We start from the raw sequence: 22,909 nt of genomic DNA on the forward strand, positions 1-22,909 counted from the left end.
TGAACTGATTCATGGAGTACTTTCAAATGAACTGATTCATGGAGTACTTTCAGATGAACTGATTCATGAGAGTACTTTCAAATGAACTGATTCATGGAGTACTTTCAAATGAACTGATTCATAGAGTGCAGCTGATGGAGAAACCTTAAGGTAAAATTTTAAAATGATTAATTCCTTAGATGTAGACAACAGGCTTAACAATATTGGATAAGACAGCTGCCACGGTCAGTCTTGTCTCTTGAGACTGTTATTGTGGAATCACTTTATATAGAGAACACCTAATAATGATAATGAAGGACATTAATTGCTGTGTTCAAAACAAAGACGACTCGGGGGAAACAAGTCCAATAATTAAATCCTTTTTTTTTTTTTTTCATCTTCAACATCAATATTAGGTTATATTTTCTGGCGAGACAAGGGATGTTGCAGATGGCATTGTGGTGTAGTTTCTAAAGAGAACACTATTACTGTCCTCCCACGCACTCCCATCAGCAGCAACAGCAAGCACACCCTGACCTCAACACACAACACACACACACACGTTTAGGGTTAGTACTTCAATACGGTACACTACTGCCACCAAGTGTCTCCTCTTAGGATTTTAAAAACATGCCGGAATAGACAGCCATAATATAATTGAGACACCAGAAAAGCAGTGAAAGTTAATGATTTATCTACAAATACATTTTTATTGTATACACACACATATCATTTCATCCCAAGAGTCAAAATAATAACATGATTGTCAGAAGCACGTGCAGGAAGACACAGATGAAATAAATACATTACATTCTAGAAGGCAACAATCCCTTTTGATCCTTTCTAGATCAAATTCTATTTACACAATGCCAGATCACACACACACACACAGAAAGCTTATCATTCAGTACTTTTTACAGCACACAGTCATCGATGTGGAGTAGTGCTCACTGCTCCTTACCCCTTCCCTACTGTACATGTCGCAGGAACCAAAGGAGACACGCGAGTGAATGTAAGTACCGTCTCGAAACTCAACTCAAGCCTTTAATCTACTGCCGGAAAGGGTTGGTACTAGACAGTTGATGTGAAGCCTCAAAGTTACCAGGTGAAAAAGGCAGGGTGCTCCACAGAGCTCCCCTAGTCTGGTATGGGAGAGGGCTGGGATTCGGGGAGCTCTGCGGGGTGGGCCTTGCTAGGTATGCTGCTGGGGGAACCGTTACGGTGGTGTGGCGACTCCTGTTGCTCTGCGCTGTGTTCAGTCTCCACTGCCTTGTATTCAGAAGAGGTCTGATCATTTTGCTCCTGGCAACAGACGAGATAATATAACATCATTGGCTAATCAATCACGACAAAATGTTTTGGATACACTAAAGATATAACCAAACCATGCACTAAACTAGTAAACCAAACACAGGCACATAGGACGTTTGACAACATTTACCACCGCACGCCACAAAGACAGTGTCGAATTCACCTCTACAGTGCACACAAAGAGCAAACACAGTCTCACCTTCCTTTAGTTCACACGAAGGCGTGGGGAGAAATCGTTCACATATTGTCACTGTTAATCATACGATATAAAAATAAATCCCATTGAAGTAAAATATTTAAAAGGTTATAAAAAAACAGAAGAACATGATTTGGCTTGAAATTCTTAAACCTTCGATTCGCATATCTGAGGACAAGACTTCTCATTGAGATTTGACACATCTTTATAAGATGACTACCGTTCATCATCCTACCTGCAGTGGCTGTGTCTCTGAGGGTAGACTACTCTTGGCCATGCAGTACATCTCTCTGATCTGGCAGACAGCGAAGGCTATGGTGACCCAGGGGGATCCACTCAACACCCAGGCAGGTCTGTTAACATCCTCCTGCTCCTCCTGGTGCTTCGTCTTCTTAGCCGGGGGTCTAGGGTTAGAGCGGGGCACCATCACACCCACCTGGTAGTAGTAGTAGTAGTAGTAGTAATTAGTAGTAGTAGTACTAATAGTACACGCCATTGTCCCACAATGGGAAATTGGTTAGCTGAAAGAAGCAGTAGAACAATTTGGAGAGTTCTGACCTGACTCTGGTTCTGCATCAAGTCTATGGTAGCGATGGGAACTGGACTGGAAGGAACCGGAATGTTCTCTGCTAGCATCCTGTCCTCTATTGAGGGGAATACAATGTCGGTTATTTGTGTATGGTACACTGTTAAAAATACGGGTGGTTTGCAGTTCTATAAATATTTTGTTTTTGGTGCAATACATGAAGCAATCCACTAATCCATTCTATACAGAACAAATTCCTCTAACAGTGCAGGGTCTGTAAAAAATATGAACTGAGGTGCTCTCCCCTCCCACACCCTTTTCCTCGTTCTGTCCGGTCAGACATTGAATGAAGGAGAAGATGAGGAGTATAACCAGGGAAGCCATTCCAATCCCTCTGAACGTCTCTGCAGCTCCTGGAACAAGAAAGATGCACTTTACAGATACAGAAAAAACCTAACGGTTACACTTTATATTAAGGTGTCATTTAACAGGGTTATGAATGGTTTATACATCGTTTATAGGCAGTTGATTATTTGTGGACATGTAGTTTATAAATATGTAATAAATAGTATAACTCATTGGTTCTCAAAATCATGTTCTAATATAAAAACACGGCTGTATGTCAAGAGTTGCTCAATTTCACTACTCAAAAGGGGCCGTTGTTGTCGCAACCGTACCAAAATAGTTGACGAAGATGCCCCCCACCATGGCCCCGCAGCCCCGTCCCAGCCCCAGGTGTAGACCCTGGAGGATACCCTGGGCAGAGGTCCTCAGAGCTGGGGGCACCGCGGCACTCAGGTAGGAGATACAGGCTGCCCAAACCGACGCATGGGTCACACCTACAGTACAAAGAGACAGACAGAAAGACAGACAAAACAAACAGTTTAGATTGGTTGAGCATGGCGCTTGCAAAGCCAGGGTTGTAGGTTTGATTCCCACGGGGAACAGTACAAACATGTATGCACTCACGACTGTAAGTCACTCTGGATAAGAGCGCCTGCTAAATGACTAAAATGTAAATGATGCCAGAGGACAAACATTGATGGAGGTGTTAAACATTACACAGCCTATAAGGATAATAATGCTTCTTCAAAGTAGGGGCGGCAGGTAGCCTAGCGGTTAAGAGTGTTGGGCCAGTAACCGAAAGGTCGCTGGTTTGAATCCCTGAGCCGACTAGGTGACAAATCTGTTGATGTGCCCTTGAGCAAGGCCCTCAACCCTAATTTCTCCTGTAAGTCGCTCTGCATAAGAGTGTCTGCTAAATGACAAAGTAAAATGTTATACATTATTTCAATAATAATGTCATATAGAAGAAAAAGCAGTCTGTCTTGTAGTATTAGCGCCAATTGGGAAAACAATCTAACAGGAAACCTCGCCTCTCTTTTATTTAAGTCCTGTGGATAAGGAAGTGTTGACACTTAGACTTCCATTCATCATCAGTCAGGCAGACGGACTTCTCATTCCGTGACCACAGATTCAAGACGCCAGATCGATATATATATATGCACATCCTTATGCTGAAGTAACGTGATTGTCATCTTACTTTGCTTTGTGGGCCGGGACTGCAAAACACTCCTCTAAGACACAGAGCTCAGGAAGAAGCTACAGCACCAAAGCAAACAGTGCCTCTCACTTATGACCAGTAATAACGAGATTATTCTTATGTATTGAGTTTTTACTAGGAAAATTGTTGTGAGGCGTAGGCCTATAAGACATTTTATCCGCCACCATTCAAAACACAACGCCATAGTCCTTGCAAGAATCATGGATGAGTACATTCACTATACAATACGGGGCCTCTGTCCTAGAGCAGGGGTTGGCAACAGGCTCTTTTTTTTTGCCCCCCCCAAAGTTTTTAGTTAAAAAAATACAAATAATCATCATATACACTACCTAACCAAAAGTATGTGGAGACCTGCTCGTCGAACATCTCATTCCAAAATCATGGGCGTTAATATGGAGTTGGTTCCCCCTTTGCTGTTATAACAGCCTCCCCTCTTCTGGGAAGGTTTTCCACTAGATGTGGGAACATTGCTGAAGGGACTTGCTTCCATTCAGTAACAAGAGCATTAGTGAGGTCGGTCACTGATGTTGGGTGATTAGGCCTGGCTCGCAGTCAGCGTTCTAATTCATCCCAAAGGTGTTCGATGGGGTTGAGGTCAAGGGCTCTGTGCAGGCCAGTCGGCATCCCGAGTGGCGCAGTGGTCTAAGGCACTGCATCACAGTGCCACTAGAGATTCTGGGTTCGAGTCCAGGCTCTGTCCCAGGCCGTGACCGGGAGACCCATTGGGCGGCACACAATTGGCCCAGTGTCATCTGGGTTAGGGGAGGGTTTGGCTGGCAGGGATATCCTTGTCCCATCGCGCACTAGCGACTCCTGTGGCGGGCCGGGCACAGTGCACGCTAACATGGTCACCAGGTGCACGGTGTTTACTCCCGACACATTGGTGCGGCTGGCTTCCGGGTTAAGAGGACATTGTGTCAAGAAGCAGTGCGGCTTGGTTGGGTTGTGTTTCGGAGGACACACGACTCTCGACCTTCGCCTCTCCCGAGTCCGTATGGGAGTTGCAGCGATGAGACAAGAATGTAACTACCAAATGGATACCACGGGGGAGATTTTTTTTTTTGAAAAATATATTTTAAAACATTTCCCTTCACTGGCTGGAACTAAGGGGCCAAACCATGAAAAACAGCCCCAGACTATTATTCCTCATCCACCAGACTTTACAGTTGGTACTATGCATAGTAGTTTTGGTATAAAAAAGTGTAAAATCACCAGGAATTCATCTAAAAATGTGTTTCATTTAGGAAGTCTGTTGACAAGTGTTTGCACACCAAAAAAATTATAATACATAATAATGTGTCTCAAAATACAATCTCTTTTTGGGCTTAGTTGTGGTCAATTCGCAGTGTACAATTAAAATGATTTTCTGGGCCCCGACCATTCTCTTCAACAAAAATCAGCCCACTCTAGTTGCCTACCTCTGTCCTATTGGTTATTGTGTACCCAAGGTGTCTGAAAGAGGGAGTGGAACAATATATTCTCCTGTCCAGTGTTTGACAAGACCCATCCAACCTGCTCTTAAATAATCTTTCATCTGTAACCACAGAAAGACAAACAGGGGTAACATTGTGCCTATTCACTAGTCATATGACATTACCAGGATATCCTTATTAAATTTCCTTTTGTTGATACTGTCTTTTAATATGACAGTTTTTGATGTGATACTGTAATGGCCTTTTCACTTAAAATCAATATTAACATTCCTTTAAATGATATCTTATCCTGTTCTTGTTTAGTTGGCACGGAAAAAGGTGTTTTATAAGGCAGCAATTTCTTGAAATAACAGAGATTCCCGTCCTAAGAAGTACTTTACTGAGGCTCAATACAGCCCTTAACAACGGACTCAAATTTGAACCTTTCCTCAGTCAGATGTCAACAGGAAGTAACGTCAATGTCGGACCTGCTCTCTCTTACCTTGTAAGACCTCCATAGGCAGAACTATCCATGCATTCTCCAAGTAAGAAATGTACAGGTAGCGTGCTGTGTTACATGCCAAGCCAATGTACAAGACCCTAAGTTAGGAAAACAGGGAGGAAAGAAAGAAATTAGTGATGAGATTTTCAGAGGTTAGGTACTCCGAGCAAAAGTTCTTAAGAGGAAGCAAACAGATAAAATAGGATGATGTATGGAATGTAGAAGCTTGTCATCCTTAGAGTGTCTTTTGTCACGTTAATTATCCAAGGTCTAAAGAGATGCCCTACTAGGCATAGTTAGTATGACTCTTTGCGTACAGTGCCCATTGAACTGGTGAGGCAAAAAGCAGTGGCACAAATTCTTCTTGAGACCTTTGCACTAATAGGTAACTGCATTACTTGCCGGGTTATAACCACCCAAGATGTTAAGAGAAGAATGTTTGAAAATTGTGCGTCAAAATGACATAGGTCACACAGAGCTGATAGGGTGGTGGGCCTCTCTCCTTAAACATAACACCACACTCTCAAATGTCCCTGCTCTGTGCTAGGTCTGTCTGTCTGTCTGACTATAGTAAACGCTCATGGTCTGTGTGACGTTCAAGCAAGAGGCACTCTAAATGAACACGATTGTTTACATGCAGCATGTCTAGTTAGGGTGAAACGGGATAGCAAATGTGGAAATCCTCAGTTTCAGAAAATACTGTGTGCTTTGGTTGTTGTTGTTACTGCTGCTGTTTTTGGTAAAAGATTTGGCTAAAAGAGATGGATAATGTGATATCCCTTCCTCAACCACCCTCCCAAAAACAAGAACACCAACAACCCCATCCTTACCTGATGTGTCCCACCAGCTCGATAAACTTATGACTGGTGAAGTAAGCAGCCAGCTCCGACACATGACTCAGAACCGAACACACACCAAACAGCGTGGTGGTTCCCTTCAGGTCCTCTAGATGCCAATACAGGAAGGTGAACACAAAGCCGTAACCGAAGCCCATGAACCAGGCGACGAACAGCACCGTGCTGTACTGAACACTACAGAGCAGCCTGAGGAGGTCACTGTAGTGGAAAGGCTGTTCGGTGGTGGTGGACTCTGGAGTGATGGGGGTCTGGTCCGAGGTGGAGCTCTCGCTCCCCTCTTGAGATTCCACGTTCCCATCTACCTGTGTGAAAAAGGTGTAAAACAAATAATAATAAAAAATATTCTATTTAAAGCAGTATTTACTTCTGCTAAAGAAATTAGAAAGACTATTTCCACTTAGTGTGAGTTTTCATTTTCCAGTTGATTTACTTGTGGTATCTCTACCTCCTGCGGCCTCTGAGGCAACTCCTGTCTGTAGTCCCCACTGTGAAATCAAATCAAACTTAATTTAAAAGATCATTTAAAACCACCACACATTTACAGTAAAATAATCAAATGAAAGATATTAAAAACAAACAGCAATTGTATAAAATAGATGAATAAAAGTACATAAAACAAAAAGGAAGTCTAAAATAACAATAAAATCATTGATTTAAGGCAAAGCTAAAAGGGTAGGGTTTCAAACATAATTTAAATTATGTCTGCCCCTATTACCTGTCGAAGTAGAATTGTGTTGCTACCACCAGGGCCAGGCCCATCATCACTCCAAACACTATGAAGGCCACCTGGAGAAGGAATGAAAGAAAGAGAGAATGAGTGAACGTATGAATGAGTGAACAACTGAACAAATTTAATTAACTCCGTTTTTATTTACGTATCAACTATGTTGCCCTTAGCGACCCATTGCTTATTATTTGTCACATTTTCAATGTCATACATTACCTGGTAGTTCTTATACTCGGGCAGGATACAGCCGACCACGCCGTCGATGAGCAGCGTAAGGTGGGTGTGGTCTATCCAGATACCCACTAGCAGCATGGTCACGCCCCAGCCAAGGGACCCCCACATTCTCTGCAGGCCGTAGCGGTCGCGGTGCTTCCCCAGGTACTGTAACGTCACCGTGTCCACAATGGTGACCGCCGGCGCGCTGAAGAACTCCCCCACGATGATGACCAAGAGGATTAGGAGAAAGATGCTCTCGACCTGATCCTCGTTGTACTCAATGATGTACTCTCTGGGTTGGGTGGGGGCAGGGGTGGTGGTAGTGGTTTCCATAGTTGTTGAAGTAGTATTTGGTGTAGCTTGAGTGGTATTGCCCAGCTCGTGAGGCACCGATATGGAATGTGTGGTGGGGGCATGGGTAGGGGCAAGGATAGGGATTTTAGTGGTCAGTGGCATAGTTGTGGTATTCAGTAAAAGCTGAGTGGTATTGGCTTGCTCATTAGGCACCACTCTGGGTTGGGCATGGGTGGGGGTGTAAGTGGTTGTTGCCGTGGCATTGCTTTGCTCGTAAGACACCCCTGTGGATTGGGTGGTATTGCTATCAGCACCTCTCCTATGCCTGCGGCGTACGCTATAGCCAGAATCACGGCCATTCAAAACAGAAAGGAAGCTAGGAAAGTAACTTCGAAACAAATCCCGACGACTTCTCATCGTGTGATTGGTGGAAACGTCCGGTAGCGAGCCGTTAATTGGTATCATAGTCGTCAAGGGCAGTATTGGTGGAGCCACAGTGGTGATGTCCACCTTCTCCTTACAGATCATGGCAGCTGGTTTGACAAAGCCGATGCCACAGTTGAACACCAACCAACACAGCACAGAGAACAGCAACAATGGCTTCCCTTTCTTAAAACGATCGGCCACTACTCCCCAGAATGGAGCACTGCAGAACTCTATAAAGTACCGGATCCCAACCAACAGTCCACTACGGCTTGGCGACATCCCGAGCTGCTTGTAGTAGACGGCTAGGAGTGGGTGCAGGGAACCATATGCTGCATAGAAGAAGAAGTAGAAGATCTTGGAGATGAGGAGCTGGGAGTTGACACTAAGGCATATCCTCTCAAAGCAGCCTAGGTCTTTCAGTGGTGAGGCCATGGGTGTCTCTGGAGCAGACTGTGTGTCTGATGCTGCAGCAGACACTGGAGTGGAGCCTGGCTCTCGGTCGGTCCGCAGCTCCAGGGAAAGAGTGCTGAAGGGTTCGTCCAGGAAGTACTTCCTCTTCTGGTCCTCTTCATCATCCGATAGGATGACCACTTTGTCGTCTGCAGCCATCTCTGGAAGACAGGAAGCTAGATTCATGTTTACTGTAACCTAAACAGTAAGCTACATTGATTATCATAAGCATACAGTCTATGTGTAGCAATATCGATGTTACTCATATTGATGTTACACAGGAAACGGAAACCACTTGTTACTTACCTACTTCATGTACTTGATGTGCTGGTTAACAATATGCATAGTAAAGTTTGCTTAACTATATATATTTATATATTTGTCTGTCGTGACTACAACACAACGCATATTGAAACACTATGCTATACAGTAAATATGTTTAGCATGGCTAGAATTGGCTACAATAAATATTAGGCTATCAACAAGTTGCACAAGTGGTGTAACAAATATAGTAACATTGTTACAACCTAATAACTCATGTTGCTCGTGAGTAGGAACGTCATATCAGAAGAACCGGTGAAACCGGTGGAGAAAAAAAAATTCACCGTCCAATGCGGAAGTATAAACGAAATGCATTATTTCACTATCAAATAACACTTCACACCAAATTGAATGAATAAAAGTACAACGTTTACTTTAAACAGTGCCGAACAGCGCACTTTAATCATACTATTGTAGATACGCAATACAATAAAATAAAACGTCATAAATGTGAATTAGCACAGTTTCTCTTTAAATTGGAAATGAGCTTGGACGCCAATGTTGTCATCAATCTTACCTGCGAAAGTCCCCGGTCCGTGTTCCTATTCTTTCAACTATGACTACGCAGGTTCGGCGGTGGCGGTTGTATCTCCCAGTCTGAAATCGAAAGCTTTCTGCATTGCCTACAATACAGCGTATTCCGTCGTTATCCTATGCATGCATGATACCGACGATATACCATAAGTAATATCCGTAAAGATGCATGCAAATATTCCGACCAATAAACACATCCTAGTTCAGGCCATTTAGACTAGAACTCCGAACTCGATTCGCCCAGACCATCCGCCTCGTGTGACGTCTCTGCTATCTGTTAAAGCGAACCCAACCTCTAAATAGTGTCCCGCTGCCCTTCAACATACACCAACTACTGTAAATGCGTTTAAGAGCATGTTTATAACGAAGTGTAAAGGCAAGATGTGCAATTGTTATTGTTTCAAAAACAAACAAAAATCTATAACATCTATAAAATGTATATTTCCTACATCATAAAGGAAATAGATAGAATACAATGCGGCTAGTGCACATTTCAATTTCGTTTAATTTATTATTTTTCACACCTGTAGTATTGTTCATATTGTATATCAAAGTGTTTAATAGAACACTACAAATTCTGGTATTATTACAAATGCAGAAAGTGTACATATTGAGTAATTGATTAATACACTTGTGCACAATAAATAATTGGTGAAATTGTACAATAGCCTACCAAATGCCCTTTAAAATATGACAACGCTCTTTACTTATTATATTTTCATCATGTTACTGTACAAATGTATTAAAAGGATTGTGTTGCCGAGAAGAAGTCAATCCCTAGTGATCTGAGTCAGACAAGTTGCCCTGCTCCGTCCAATGCTTTCCCCTCTTCTTCTTCTTTCTCTTCCTCTCCGCCATGACGATGGCCCCCAACACTGTTATCACCACGGTGATCGTGATAATCAGCACAATAACCACCTCGGCGATACACAGCTCCGTATCCACATCCATCAACCTGTAGTTCGCTAGTTCTGTCGGAGCATTACAGCTAAGATTATAGTAATCATCCAAGAAGAGCCTTTGAACACTTCTAAGCTTATGGAACACTTTCTGCAGGTCACAATTGCAGTTCCAGGGGTTTCCTTCCAACAGGATATGGGTACTGTAGGTATGGATGCTTAGGAAGGTCTTGAAGTAGATGGTGCTCATCTGGTTGTGGGCCAGGTTGAGCAGGGCCAGGGAGGTCATGGGTGTGAAGACACCCTCTTGGGTCTTGTTGATCTGGTTCGCCTGCAGGTTGAGGACCTCCAGGGACTTCAGCATGGAGAACACCCCGTTGTTGAGGGAGACGAGATGGTTGCCCTCCAGGTGGAGCTGCCGCAAGGTGGACAATGAGCCAAAGGACCTCACCTGGATGGAATAGAACAGAATAAAATAAAGCAAAACACAATATAATATAGTAAAATAGAACAGAACAGAATAGAATTGTATAAGTCCTGTATCACTTTATTTGATGTTGTTCAACAAATGTAAAAACAACCTCACCTGGATATTATGGATGGCGTTGCCAGTAAGGTTGAGCCTCTGTAGGCCATCCAGATGCATGAAGCTCCTGCTGTCAAGGGTGTGCAGGTGGTTGTGGCTCAGCTGCAGCTCTCTCAGAGCATTCAGGCCCAGGGAGAAGCTCTCGCTCAGGGACGAGATCCTGTTTAATCGATAAATAAATCAATCAATGAAAATATCCGTCCATCCATCCATCAAATTGAATTGACAAAGCCCCTTTGACATGAACAGTTGTCACAAAGTGCTTTACAATAACCCGGCCAAGACCTCAAAGAGCAAAACAAAGGGGCCTCCCGGGTGGCGCAGTGGTCTAGGGCACTGCATCGCAGTGCTAGCTGCGCCACCAGAGTCTCTGGGTTCGCGCCCAGGCTCTGTCGCAGCCGGCCGCGACCGGGAGGTCCGTGGGGCGACGCACAATTGGCATAGCGTCGTCCGGGTTAGGGAGGGTTTGGCCGGTAGGGATATCCTTGTCTCATCGCGCTCCAGCGACTCCTGTGGCGGGCCGGGCGCAGTGCGCCCTAACCAAGGGGGCCAGGTTCACAGTGTTTCCTCTGACACATTGGTGCGGCTGGCTTCCGGGTTGGAGGCGCGCTGTGTTAAGAAGCAGTGCGGCTTGGTTGGGTTGTGCTTCGGAGGACGCATGGCTTTCGACCTTCGTCTCTCCCGAGCCTGTACGGGAGTTGTAGCGATGAGACAAGATAGTAATTACTAGCGATTGGATACCACGAAAATTGGGGAGAAAATGGGATAAAAAATCAATAAATTTAATTAAAAAAAGAGCAAAACAAAAACAAGAGCACGGCGACCAGGAAAAGCTTTCCACTACCTGTTACAGCTCAGGTCCAACTTCTGAAGGAACTCTAGCTGGGTGAAGGCCCCGTCGGCCACAGCGTTGATGTTGTTGTCCTTCATAAGCAGAACCCTCAGTTTGCGTTCCATTCGGAAGGAACTCTTCGGAATAAAGGTTAGGAGGTTCATAGATAGGTCCAGGTGTTCCGTGTAAGGAGGGATGTGGTTGGGCAGTTGGGTAAAGAGGGCGTTAGTGCAAGTGGTGAGTTTCAGTTCCTCGTGACAGTCGCAGCCTTTCTCGCACGGGGTGCTGTGAGACTTGGAGTAAACCGCCATCAACAGTAGGAGACAAAAGAAGTACTGCATTTTGGCCCCTTACACCTGGAAAAATGAGACAGAGAAAGTGCGGTAACACTTAACATAAAGTTGTTGTACCTGTGTATTAAGGCTGTAAGTACACTAGCAACTACAGTCTATTTGCATGTTGTTGTGTAGTAATTTCGGGACTGGATTCTAGATAGCGTAATGGAGTTGAGCAATATAGCCCTGAAACGTTCAGCAAGTAGGCTACCATTATACAAGTATCCCTGACACAACAGTCTACAACAAAGCATCCATTTTGACCAAATATGGCAATTTGGCCGTAATAAAATAAAGAGAAAACATGAACCCTTACATGTGTGAGGAGCAGCAGATCTGTCTTTACTCACCCCGCTGTTGTTCTGTCAACAACCTGTCTGAGGCAGGTGGAAAACGCACCGAGGGAACCAGATGGCCCTCAGAAAGCAGAAGGGTGGCCCTATTGTTCAGGGCTGTTGCTGTTGAGAGAGAGATAGAGAGAGAGAGAGAGAGAGAGCTTGTCAATAATTCACATCTCTGATGAGGAGGGGGCTGGAGAGGGGAGGAGGTTTAAAGAGATTGCCTGTAAACTGGGGCAACATCTGAGAATAAGGCAACACTTCCCTCTGAAGCATGAGCGTGTGGGTTATGTGATTTAAGGACAGCGGGTGTCTACAGGGGTGGAGGGGAGTGAGATGATCCACCATTTATGTAGCCTAGTTGATGAATCAGATATTTATCTGCTGAACCTGTTGAGCTGCAGTGAGAAAGATTATAGTAATTCCAACCAAATCCCTAACTTAGTTTCAATATCTATCCTTCAATCAATCCATCCACCGACATTAATCTGACATCTCAGTTTACCCACATAAGCCTTTTCCCGATCACCATGTGAAAGACAGAAATTGTTTCTTCATGGTGGATGCTTGTGGATAGTTAGCTTCTCCTCCACTTATCTGTTGTGTTGTGTAGCTCAGTTGGCAAGTGCATGGCGCTAGCATCCACAATGCTGTGGGTTCAATTCCTGGGGGTATCAAATACACACAGCCTACTAAAAAGGTTTGCATTCCCTGAACTGTAAGTTGCTTTAGATCAGGGTTTCCCAAACTCAGTCCTGGGGCCTCCACTGGGTACATTTGTTTTTTCCCCCTGCACTACACACCTAATTCAAATAATCCACTCATCATCAAGCTTTGATTATTTGAATCAGTTGCGTAGTGCTAGGGCAAAAACCAAGACGTGCACCCAGAGGGGGCCCCGGGACCAAGTTTCAGAAACCCTGCTTTAGATAATAGAGTCTGCTCAGTGGCATACATAATCTAATGGCTGTAGATCAGGTGTCTGCTATGAAAGAGAAGTTAGACAGAGTTGTGTAGGGGTTTGAGTTTCATTCTTGCCCCTGGTTCTCCAGCAAGGTCTGACCTGGACCATTCTGTCTGTGACTGGAAACAAAGTATTGATATTTCAATATAACAGATCTTTAGTCTGCCACACAAAACGTACACTGAACAAAAATATAAACGCAACATGCAACAATTTCTGAGTTACAGTTCATATAAGGAAATCAGTAAATTGAAATAAAATCATTAGGCCCTAATCTATGGATTTCACATGACTGGGAATGAAGATATGCATCTGGTGGTTAAAAATACCTTTTTAAAAAAAGTAGTGGCGTGGATCAGAAAACTAGTCAGTTTCTGGTGTGACCACCATTTGCCTCATGCAGCACGACACATCTCCTTCGCATAGAGCTGATCAGGCTTTTGATCGTGGCCTGTGGAATGTTGTCGCACTCCTCTTCAATGGCTGTGCCAAGTTTATGGATATTGGCGGTAACTGGAATACACTGTCGTGCACGTCGATCCAGAGCATCCCAAACATGCTCAATGGGTGACGTGTCTGGTGAGTATGCAGGCCATGGAAGAACTGGGACATTTTCAGCTTCTAGGAATTGTGTACAGATCCTTGCGACATGGGGCCGTGCATTATCATGCTGAAACATGAGGGGATGGCGGCAGATGAATGGCACGACAATGTGCCTCAGGATCTCTTAATGGCATTAATATTGCCATCGCTAAAATGCTATTGTGTTTGTTGTCCATAGCTTATGCATCCTGCAGATGAAGAAGCCAGATGTGGAGGTCCTGGACTGGCGTGGTGACATGTGGTCTGCAGTTGTGAGGCAGGTTGGACGTACTGTCAAATTCTCTATAACAACGCGGGAAGCGGCTTATGGTAGAGAAATTAACATTAAATTCTCTGGCAACAGCTCCGGTGGACATTCCTGCAGTCAACATGCCAATTGCACGCTCCCTCAAAACTTGAGACATCTGTGGCACTGTGTTGTGTGCACATTTTAGAGTGGCCTTTTATTGTCCCCAGCACAAGATGCACCTGTGTAATAATCATGTTGTTTAATTAGCTTCTTGATATGCCACACCTGTCAGGTGGATGGATTATCTTGGCTAAGAAATAAGCTTTTTTTAGTTATTAATTATTATTATTTGTAAAAATTTTTACCCCCTTTTCTCCCCAATTTTCGTGGTATCCAATCGCTAGTAATTACTATCTTGTCTCATCGCTACAACTCCCGTACGGGCTCGGGAGAGACGAAGGTCGAAAGCCATGCGTCCTCCGAAGCACAACCCAACCAAGTCGCACTGCTTCTTAACACAGCACCAATGTGCACCAATGTGTCGGAGGAAACACCGTGTACCTGGCCCCCTTGGTTAGCGCGCACTGCGCCCGGCCCGCCACAGGAGTCACTGGAGCACGATGAGACAAGGATATCCCTACCGGTCAAACCCTCCCTAACCCGGACGACGCTATGCCAATTGTGCTTCGCCCCACAGACCTCCCGGTCGCGGCCGGCTGCGACAGAGCCTGGGCGCGAACCCAGAGACTCTGGTGGCGCAGCTAGCACTGCGATGCAGTGCCATAGACCACTGCGCCACCCGGGAGGCCCAGAAATAAGCTTTTTGTGCGTATGGAACATATCTGGGATCTTTTATTTCAGTTCATGAAACATGGGACCAACACTTTACATTTTGTGTTTGTATTTTTGTTCACTATACTTATAGAAGGCTGACTGGACAGATTATAGTTCATATTTAGTTACATGCCTAATACAAAGTAAGTGTGTGCAATTGATATAAACAAATTTAACATTCCATAAAATATATACTTTTTACTAAGTCATTTACTACCTTAATCATGTTTGGATATCTTTACTTTTCCAATATACTTTCACTATCAGTCTTACTGAAACAACATCACATTACTCTAATCTCCCCTATGGCTTTTCCGTTTGGAGATTGACTTCATTTGCATCAACAATATGTTATGAACGACGCCAAAAGTCAAACACATAATGTCATGTTTGTGGAGGAAAACGACAGTCAATGTAAAAGGGAATAACACATACCTTTTCCTGCCAGTGACATCCAGGGTTTTATCTGTTGTCCACATGTAAGAACAGAGAGAGGGCCGGTACTGGAAGGAGTGCATCGTTAAGCCTCCCCTTATAAGTCCCATAAACAAGGATGTTCTCTGTCAGAGCCACAAGACTACAGCTGCAAAAAGACAACCTCTCAGGGGCTAAATCAATGTAAATATCTCTATAAGTAGTCAACAGCATCAGACGATTTGTGAATTACTATAAGAATAACACTGATGAATTTGTCATCCCCGCCCCGGATTACACAGACGCAATGACGGTGACGTCACCATGCTCCACATTGCTCTTGATCTGTCCCAGTCTCCCAGAGTCTCATCTGTCACTGCGGTGTGATAGAACAGGGGTTGTCATGGAGACACCTGTCACCTGCTCCAGCCTAGCTGTGGGATACATGATTGATTAAAGACATGATTTGACCAACAGCTGGAGCAGTTGGATTGAGTGAACGTCCCATGGAAGCTCACAGGTGCTGGGAGGTACTCTCTAAAGATACTATATCATGGTTCTGTAGTAGGATACACCTCTACACACCATGCTGCCAGACCTGTAGGGACAATGGACGTGTCAGTGGCAGCAGAAAGTGACCTAAGTGAAATCAACATTCTAACATTAGAGCCATCTAAAGTTGAAAGATAATGGCGGATGAATGTGTGTACAAATCGACATTACATCTACATGGATGCCTGAATCAAATCTTTATTAGAACCATAATGCAGCCCAAACAAACAGGGGGGCATAAATGGGTTGTGGTGGTTGTGACGTAATGACTCCTCCTGTGCTTCTGTTGTTGACCAGCAGAGGGTATCAGTCACTCGCTTAAAATCAATACACACCAAGCTATTTTACAGTACCTTCTACCTTTGAATTTGGTACTGCATGTACCAACTGCTATAGTATTTTTGCTGTCATGTTGATCATGTCAAGTGAAGAGTGTCATGTGGTATTCAGATAGTTTCCTATCCTCATTGTATGCCAGCGCAATGGCACCCTATTCCCTATGTAGAGCACTACTTCTGACCAGAGCCCTATGGTTCCCAAACAAAAGTAGTGCATTAGGGTGCCATTTCGGACTCAAGCAATGTTTGGGTCACATTTGATCAGCACATTGAAACATATTAGAACCACTGTCTGAGGACCTCTAGTCCTGCCAATGGTCCTCACATATCAAGGCTCAGGAGAAGACCCTGATGCAGACAGTTTCAAAGTAACAAAAGTTTATTACAGAAACAGGGGGGCAGGAAAACGACAGGTCAAGGGCAGGCAGAGGTCAGTGGTCCAGAGCAGAGTCCGAAAGGTACAGAACGGCAGGCAGGCTCAGGGTCAGGGCAAGCAGAGGTCAGTAATCCAGTGTGGTGTGACAAGGTACAGAACGGCAGGCAGGCTCAGGGTCAGGGCAGGCAGAATGGTCAAACACCGGGAAAGCTAGAAAACAGGAACTAGAGAAAGACTGGAGCTCGGGGAACATGCTGGTAGGCTTGATGAAACAAAGCGAACAGGCAACAGGCAACAGACAAACAGAGAACATAGGTATAAGTACACTGGGGATAATGGGGAAGATGGGCGATACCTGGAGGGGGGTGGAGACAAGCACAGATCAGGGTGTGACAGTCACAGATCCATCCGACCTGTTTCCACCAGCATGCATTAGCCTGCAAATGAGACTAGTGAGAGAGAGAGAGAGAGAGAGAGAGAGAGAGAGAGAGAGAGAGAGAGAGAGAGAGAGAGAGAAAGAGAGAGAGAGAAAGAGAAAGAGAGAGAAGGGGAGAGAGAGAGAAAGAAAGAGAGAGAGAGGGAAGGATGGAGAGAAAGGAGGAGAAAGTGAGAACGGGAGAGAGAAAGGGACTCATTAAACATTTGCCTTATAATGTTTGATAAGAATGAGGAACAGAGGGTCCATACAGAGCTTTATGACTGAAAGGAGGAACACAGAGGAACAAACAAAAAACTATAGGTTTAAGGTCACAATGCATTTTTTAAACAAGTAAGTGAACCTACCAATGATCCTGTGCACTTTGACTCAACAGACAGAAGCTTATGGCCAATTTGAGCAGTTTAATTTGAAATAGAATATGTGTGGGGTCATCAGAGTTTATGGGAATGTGTGAGAAAGAGCTGTGAAAACAGCCACTTTGCACTGCAAGCTGTCTAAGCTGTCCAGGCTGTCCAAGAAACTTGGTAACGTTTGCAGCACTGTAACGTAACTTACTGCAATGTTCTTATTGTTAGCTGTAGGAACAGATTGGGAGCAGCAGGATGGCCAGACTGAACGTTCACACTAACCAACATCAAATGTAGCACCTCACACAAACAGACAGCGAGGAAGAGGGTGTGTGTGTGTAAGGAAGAAGGAGGGAATTAACATAGCCAGTGCAGATTGTATGCGACTCAGCCACAACAAGGGGAGTGGGCCAAGGATCCACAGATCTGGCACTGGGACTGGGACTGGGACTGGGACTGGGACTGGGACTGGGACTGGGACTGGGACTGCCATGACTCATTCCTATGAGGTGTTAGTAGAAAACACATCCCTCAAATACAGTACAGCCTTCTGTTAGAAGAAATGGTGCTATAGGCTATAGGCTATATAACTAAATTGGCTCAACTGGTTCAATGGCTCGCAGCATAAACGGACCTAAAAAATATTCAGATACAGCTAGAAATGCCAAGCAGCCTTATTTGTTGCAGAGTACCGCCTCTCCCGTGCCTCTCAAATCCTACAAAGGAGTTTGACAGAGAAAGCTCAAGGAATATCAGCTAAGGCAGCATAGATAGGACATGTCCGTTTGTATGGATATGAACGGTTAGGTTAGTTGTGGTGGTAAATAACGCCCTGTGGCACCGGGCGACGAGCGGGCCCAGCGGTAAAGAGACACTAAGGCAGGCAGCAAGCCACGCATGACTGGAGCCCTGCTTCAGCTGCGCAGCGTATGTGTTGTTGTGGCCCAACAAATGATATCCGATGTTTGAATGACACACACCAAACACGCAGGCCCGACCGACCCACAAACACATGCTCAGTCACGCATAACGCATAACACACATACATGGAGAGCTACAGAGATACACGCACGCACGCACGCAGACACGCAGACACACACACACACACACACACACACACACACACACACACACACACACACACACACACACACACACACACACACACACACACACACACACACACACACACACACACACACACACACACACACACACACACACACACACACACACACACACACACACACACACACACACACACACACACACACACACACACACACACACACACACACCACATACAATCCTCTATTCTATTTTCCAGTCATTTTTTGTTGAATGTGGGTCAGAAAGACCCACAGGAATTTGTTTTGACTCCTCCTTATTCTATTATGCGGATACTACAATGTGTTACATAGAGACATGTTGAACAATATGGACCACGTTTTTCTGGCCCTGTCGGTAGAGCACGGCGCTTGCAACACCAAAGTTGTGGGTTGGATTCCTGCTGTGGCCACCCGATACAAGAAAATGTGCGCATGCATGACAGTAGGTTGCTATGGATGAAAGCGTCTGCCAAATGGCGTGTATGATTTCTACACGGTATACGATTGTGGGGAGACCTCTTGTGTGGTATTTGGCAACGATATGCAACAGATCCCACTGGTTCATGCAGTCAGCTACTGAGTAATGCTTTTTTGGAGAGGATTTCCTCAAACCTGTGAAACTAATGTGGAGGTAAACTCAGGAGTAAATTGTTTGTGAAAACATCATTTAATATGGGACTATGGTGTTAGGTGGATTATGGTCACACAATGTGACTCTTTTACAGGGTGGAAGTAATTCCTAGCACTTGCCTTGATTGTGCAAGACACACACACACACACACGCACACGCACGCACGCACACACACACACACACACACACACACACACACACACACACAGTCTTGTATAACTAACCTTGTAGGGACACACAATTCAGTCCCATTCAAAATCCTATTAACCATAACCCTAACCCCTAACCCTAAACCTAACCCTAATTCTAACCTTACACCTAAACCCTGTAGAAATAGCTTTTGTTCTTGTGCACACACACACACACACACACACACGCACGCACGCACGCACGCACGCACGTGCACGCACACGCACACACAGGGTTCTAATATTATCTTACATATGACTTAATCCTTAGGTTTTTATCTATGCTGTCCTTGGAGGGAATTACACAAAATAAATCATAAGCAGATGAAATCAGAATAACAACCATATCGGAACAACAGAGGACCAAGGAACATTTGCTCCCTCTCATAAAACCTTTGATAAAACCAAGAGAGATTCACTTTCCCTTGGCTAACCCAGATGGTTAGTGAACCTGACAATTCAGAGCAGGATGACACACAGAAATGGGCCGAGATGGAAGAGAAGGAACTGAGGAGGGAAAACTACCAGGAGGGAATTTTTGGAGAAAGGTCACTGTGGTGATGGGGTAATTCATATGTAAATATTTGGATGTGTCATTCTGCTGAGGAACAGGCTGTCTCAGTGCGTCAGAGGCTGATTGGAGAGACTGACTCAGTGATCCATCTGGGATGAGAGGGGAGGAATGAATTCCTATGAGTTTAGAGGCAGAGAGAAGACAGAGAGGGAGAGAGGAGTAGGGGAGAAGGTAGAGGGGACAGAGAGGGAGAGAGGAGTAGGGGAGAAGGTAGAGGGGACAGAGAGGGAAAGAGGAGTAGGGGAGAAGGTAGAGGGGACAGAGAGGGAGAGCGGAGTAGGGGAGAAGGTAGAGGGGACAGAGAGGGAGAGAGGAGTAGGGGAGAAGGTAGAGGGGACAGAGAGGGAAAGAGGAGTAGGGGAGAAGGTAGAGGGGACAGAGAGGGAGAGAGGAGTAGGGGAGAAGGTAGAGGGGACAGAGAGGGAGAGAGAAGTAGGGGAGAAGGTAGAGGGGACAGAGAGGGAGAGAGGAGTAGGGGAGAAGGTAGAGGGGACAGAGAGGGAAGCGAGACAGAGAGGGGAGAGAGGTTAAGGATAGGGAAGGTGGAGAGGGGAGAGATGGGAAGACAGGGAGAGAGAGGGAGAGAAGGGAGAGAGGGGGCGAGAGGTGGACTGACTGTGTCATCGCTGGCTAAAACCTGCTTCATGTCCATTCTTCCATTTTTTCTCTTACTTAATTTTTTGTATACTTTATTAGATTAGAAAATGTAATAGTCACATGTACAGGGTTGCAGATATAATTACATGGTACAGTGAAATTCTCGAGGGGGGGTGTCTATAGGGGGAGCAGCCAGGGGAGCAGGTGAGGGAGGGCGGATAGGGAGCGCAGGTAGCTGACTAGTGGTGGATAGTGGATATTCTGCATGGTAAATGTCCATTGGGGTGGGGGTAGGGAAAACATTTCAGTATAGGGGAAGGGGGGGGGGGGGGTCCATAGGGGGAGCAGCAGGGAAGTAGGTGGAGCAGGTAGCTGACTAGTGGTTACTATTCAGCAGCTTGATGGTCTGGAGGGGTAGAAGCTATTGGCCAGTCTTACATGATGCTCCTGTAATGAGTGATGGAAACGGAGAGAACTGGCCATTGCTCGGGTGGCTGGGGTCCCTGATGATCTTCCTGGGCTTCCTGCAACACCTGGTGTTGTAGGTGTCCTGGAGGGCAGGCAGTGTGCACCCAAGCGCCGTGTGGTCCGACAGAGGTGGAGTTGCTGTACCAGGCTGTGATGCAGCCCGACAGTATGCTCTTGATGGTGCTCCTGTAGAACACTGTGAGGGCCCTCGGGGACAGGACACATTTCTTCAGCATCCTGAGGTTGAAGAGTCGCTGTCGTGCCTTCTTCACCACGGTGTCCATGTGGTTTGACCATTTCAGCTCCTCTGAGATGTGTACGCAGAGGAACTTCAAGTTTTTGACCGTCTCTACGGCAGCCCCGTTGATGAGGATGGGGACATGCCCAGCCTGGTTCCTCCTGAAGTCCACGATCAGCTCCTTTGTTTTGCTGTCATTGAGGGAGAGGTTGTTTACCTGGCTCCTCGCCATCAGAGTGCCTACCTCTTCCCTGTAGGCCATCTTGTCGTTGTTGGTAATCAGACCTACTACTGACGTGCAATCAGCGAACTTGATGATGGAGTGGGAACTGTGTGAGGCCACGCAGTCGTGGGTATACAGGGAGTACAGGAGAGGTTGAGAATCAGTGCCGTGTTGAGAATCTGTGCCGAGGAGGTAATGTGGCCTAATTCACGGCCCGTCAGGAAATCCAGGACCGAGTTGCATATGGAGGAGTTCAGTCCCAGGGCTGTGAGCTTGGTGGTCAGAGTAGAGCACAGAACCAATCAAACCATCCCTTTGGTTGGTAGCTAGGTAAGTTAGGTCATTGTCATGCGGCTGGGGCTGGGGTTACAGAGGAAGCAGGCTGCCAGGCAGGCTATTAAAGTGACGGTACACATTACACAGCTGAGTGAACTGAGGTGAGACAGAAAACATCTCCAGACAGAACCACGGTCGATAAAGAAAACACCTCCGGGGGAGACAAGGGAGAAGGGTGTGTGTGCATTGTGTGTATGTGTATATGTATGTATGTTTGTGTGTGTGTTTGTATAGTGCCTGTAACAATTTTCTGGAATTTTCTGTAAATGATGTGTGTATGTGCATGCGTTAAGTGTGTGTGTGTGTGTGTGTGTGTGTGTGTGTGTGTGTGTGTGTGTGTGTGTGTGTGCGTGCGTGCGTGCGTGTACGCACAAGTGTGTATGTGTGTGTGTGTAGTATATGGGAGGAAGACTGGACAGCCAGGTACAGATGTAGGATCTTAATTTGATCACCCTGTTGCAACTTTGATTCAATTCAGAAAATGTCTAACTTGTAGTGTATTTGAGGTTGAAAAAGGATTTTGAAGTTTGTAATTTACACTTTCAAATTTCAGACTTGATTTTTCCTCACAAAAAAATTATGATGCGTTTTAGATCATATGATGCAAAATACATCAGGGGATGATTTCTTTTGAAATCTGGATTGCTGACAAGCAAAACATTTTGGGACTACAGTATGTCAACGATGGACTAATGAAACAATTACCAAAAGAACATTTTTGGGTGGAGTTTTCCTTTAAGATCCTAGTGGATATTTTTTAAACCTATAATTGGCTCCCAGTGCCAGTCTATGAAGCACTCTGCTGTCACTTCCTATCTCATCAAGGCAACAGGAGATGGTCTCTCTCGGCTCTCCTCCTGGTCCTCCTCCTCCTCCTTTCCTCTTACAGCTCTGTCCTCTGTCTGTTGCAGGTGTCTTTGGTAACTAACAAGTGCAAGGCATAGACAGTATTGCTGTCTGTATGCACAGCCTGGTTTGAATGAGTAATTACAGTCACTAGCACTGAATGTATAGTATAGACATATACCTGTATGCTGCAATTGAGGAACGCTCAACTCCGTTCTCTTATATCGAGGCAGAGTTGAGTTTTGATGACTGGTTGTGAGATTTGCTAGCAACAACATTGAGTCACCATCAGTCGATT

General features: G+C 45.2%; 2 protein-coding genes across 8 annotated transcripts; both read right to left on the reverse strand.

Moving 5' to 3' along the window:
• Positions 1 to 656: 656 nt before the first annotated feature.
• LOC139566209 (major facilitator superfamily domain-containing protein 6-A-like) lies at positions 657 to 9,503 on the reverse strand. 5 transcript variants are annotated; one of them, XM_071387249.1, is made up of 12 exons: positions 9,299 to 9,503; positions 7,291 to 8,621; positions 7,063 to 7,133; positions 6,778 to 6,832; positions 6,321 to 6,649; positions 5,491 to 5,588; positions 2,690 to 2,851; positions 2,327 to 2,425; positions 2,045 to 2,130; positions 1,722 to 1,922; positions 1,490 to 1,540; positions 657 to 1,281 (listed from the first exon to the last, which is right to left on the reverse strand). In XM_071387249.1, the coding sequence occupies exons 2-11, from the start codon at positions 8,617 to 8,619 to the stop codon at positions 1,538 to 1,540; spliced, it is 2,433 nt and encodes an 810-aa protein (XP_071243350.1). In that variant the 5' UTR covers positions 8,620 to 8,621; positions 9,299 to 9,503; the 3' UTR covers positions 657 to 1,281; positions 1,490 to 1,537. The 5 variants fall into 5 exon arrangements, 4 of the variants coding, with proteins under 4 accessions (XP_071243350.1, XP_071243349.1, XP_071243347.1 ...); XM_071387248.1 differs by lacking the exon at positions 1,490 to 1,540 and having other exon boundaries at positions 6,793 to 6,832; positions 9,299 to 9,491; XM_071387246.1 differs by lacking the exon at positions 1,490 to 1,540 and having other exon boundaries at positions 9,299 to 9,491.
• A 303-nt stretch (positions 9,504 to 9,806) lies between these two features.
• On the reverse strand, positions 9,807 to 15,613 carry LOC139566182 (leucine-rich repeat-containing protein 4C). 3 transcript variants are annotated; one of them, XM_071387188.1, is made up of 5 exons: positions 15,371 to 15,613; positions 12,318 to 12,425; positions 11,645 to 11,988; positions 10,801 to 10,960; positions 9,807 to 10,665 (listed from the first exon to the last, which is right to left on the reverse strand). In XM_071387188.1, the coding sequence occupies exons 3-5, from the start codon at positions 11,971 to 11,973 to the stop codon at positions 10,093 to 10,095; spliced, it is 1,062 nt and encodes a 353-aa protein (XP_071243289.1). In that variant the 5' UTR covers positions 11,974 to 11,988; positions 12,318 to 12,425; positions 15,371 to 15,613; the 3' UTR covers positions 9,807 to 10,092. The 3 variants fall into 3 exon arrangements, with proteins under 3 accessions (XP_071243289.1, XP_071243287.1, XP_071243288.1); XM_071387186.1 differs by having other exon boundaries at positions 9,807 to 10,660; positions 10,796 to 10,960; positions 15,371 to 15,610; XM_071387187.1 differs by having other exon boundaries at positions 9,807 to 10,660; positions 10,796 to 10,960; positions 12,284 to 12,425; positions 15,371 to 15,610.
• Between the last annotated feature and the right edge of the window lie 7,296 nt (positions 15,614 to 22,909).

This window comes from Salvelinus alpinus, chromosome 38 (genome assembly GCF_045679555.1).
Source record: "Salvelinus alpinus chromosome 38, SLU_Salpinus.1, whole genome shotgun sequence".
In the NCBI taxonomy this organism is placed as follows: domain Eukaryota; kingdom Metazoa; phylum Chordata; class Actinopteri; order Salmoniformes; family Salmonidae; genus Salvelinus; species Salvelinus alpinus.

Coding starts and splice junctions, on each gene's coding strand:
- LOC139566209 (XM_071387246.1), bottom strand. CDS start 8,619: ATGGCTGCAGACGACAAAGTGGTCATCCTATCGGATGATGAAGAGGAC. Junction 2,852..5,490: donor GCCTATGGAGGTCTTACAAG/GTAAGAGAGAGC, acceptor TTTGTACTGTAG/GTGTGACCCATGCGTCGGTT. Junction 1,282..1,721: donor CAGAGACACAGCCACTGCAG/GTAGGATGATGA, acceptor GTCTGTTGCCAG/GAGCAAAATGATCAGACCTC.
- LOC139566182 (XM_071387188.1), bottom strand. CDS start 11,973: ATGCAGTACTTCTTTTGTCTCCTACTGTTGATGGCGGTTTACTCCAAG. Junction 10,961..11,644: donor TTGGACCTGAGCTGTAACAG/GTAGTGGAAAGC, acceptor TCGATTAAACAG/GATCTCGTCCCTGAGCGAGA. Junction 10,666..10,800: donor ACGCCATCCATAATATCCAG/GTGAGGTTGTTT, acceptor TATTCCATCCAG/GTGAGGTCCTTTGGCTCATT.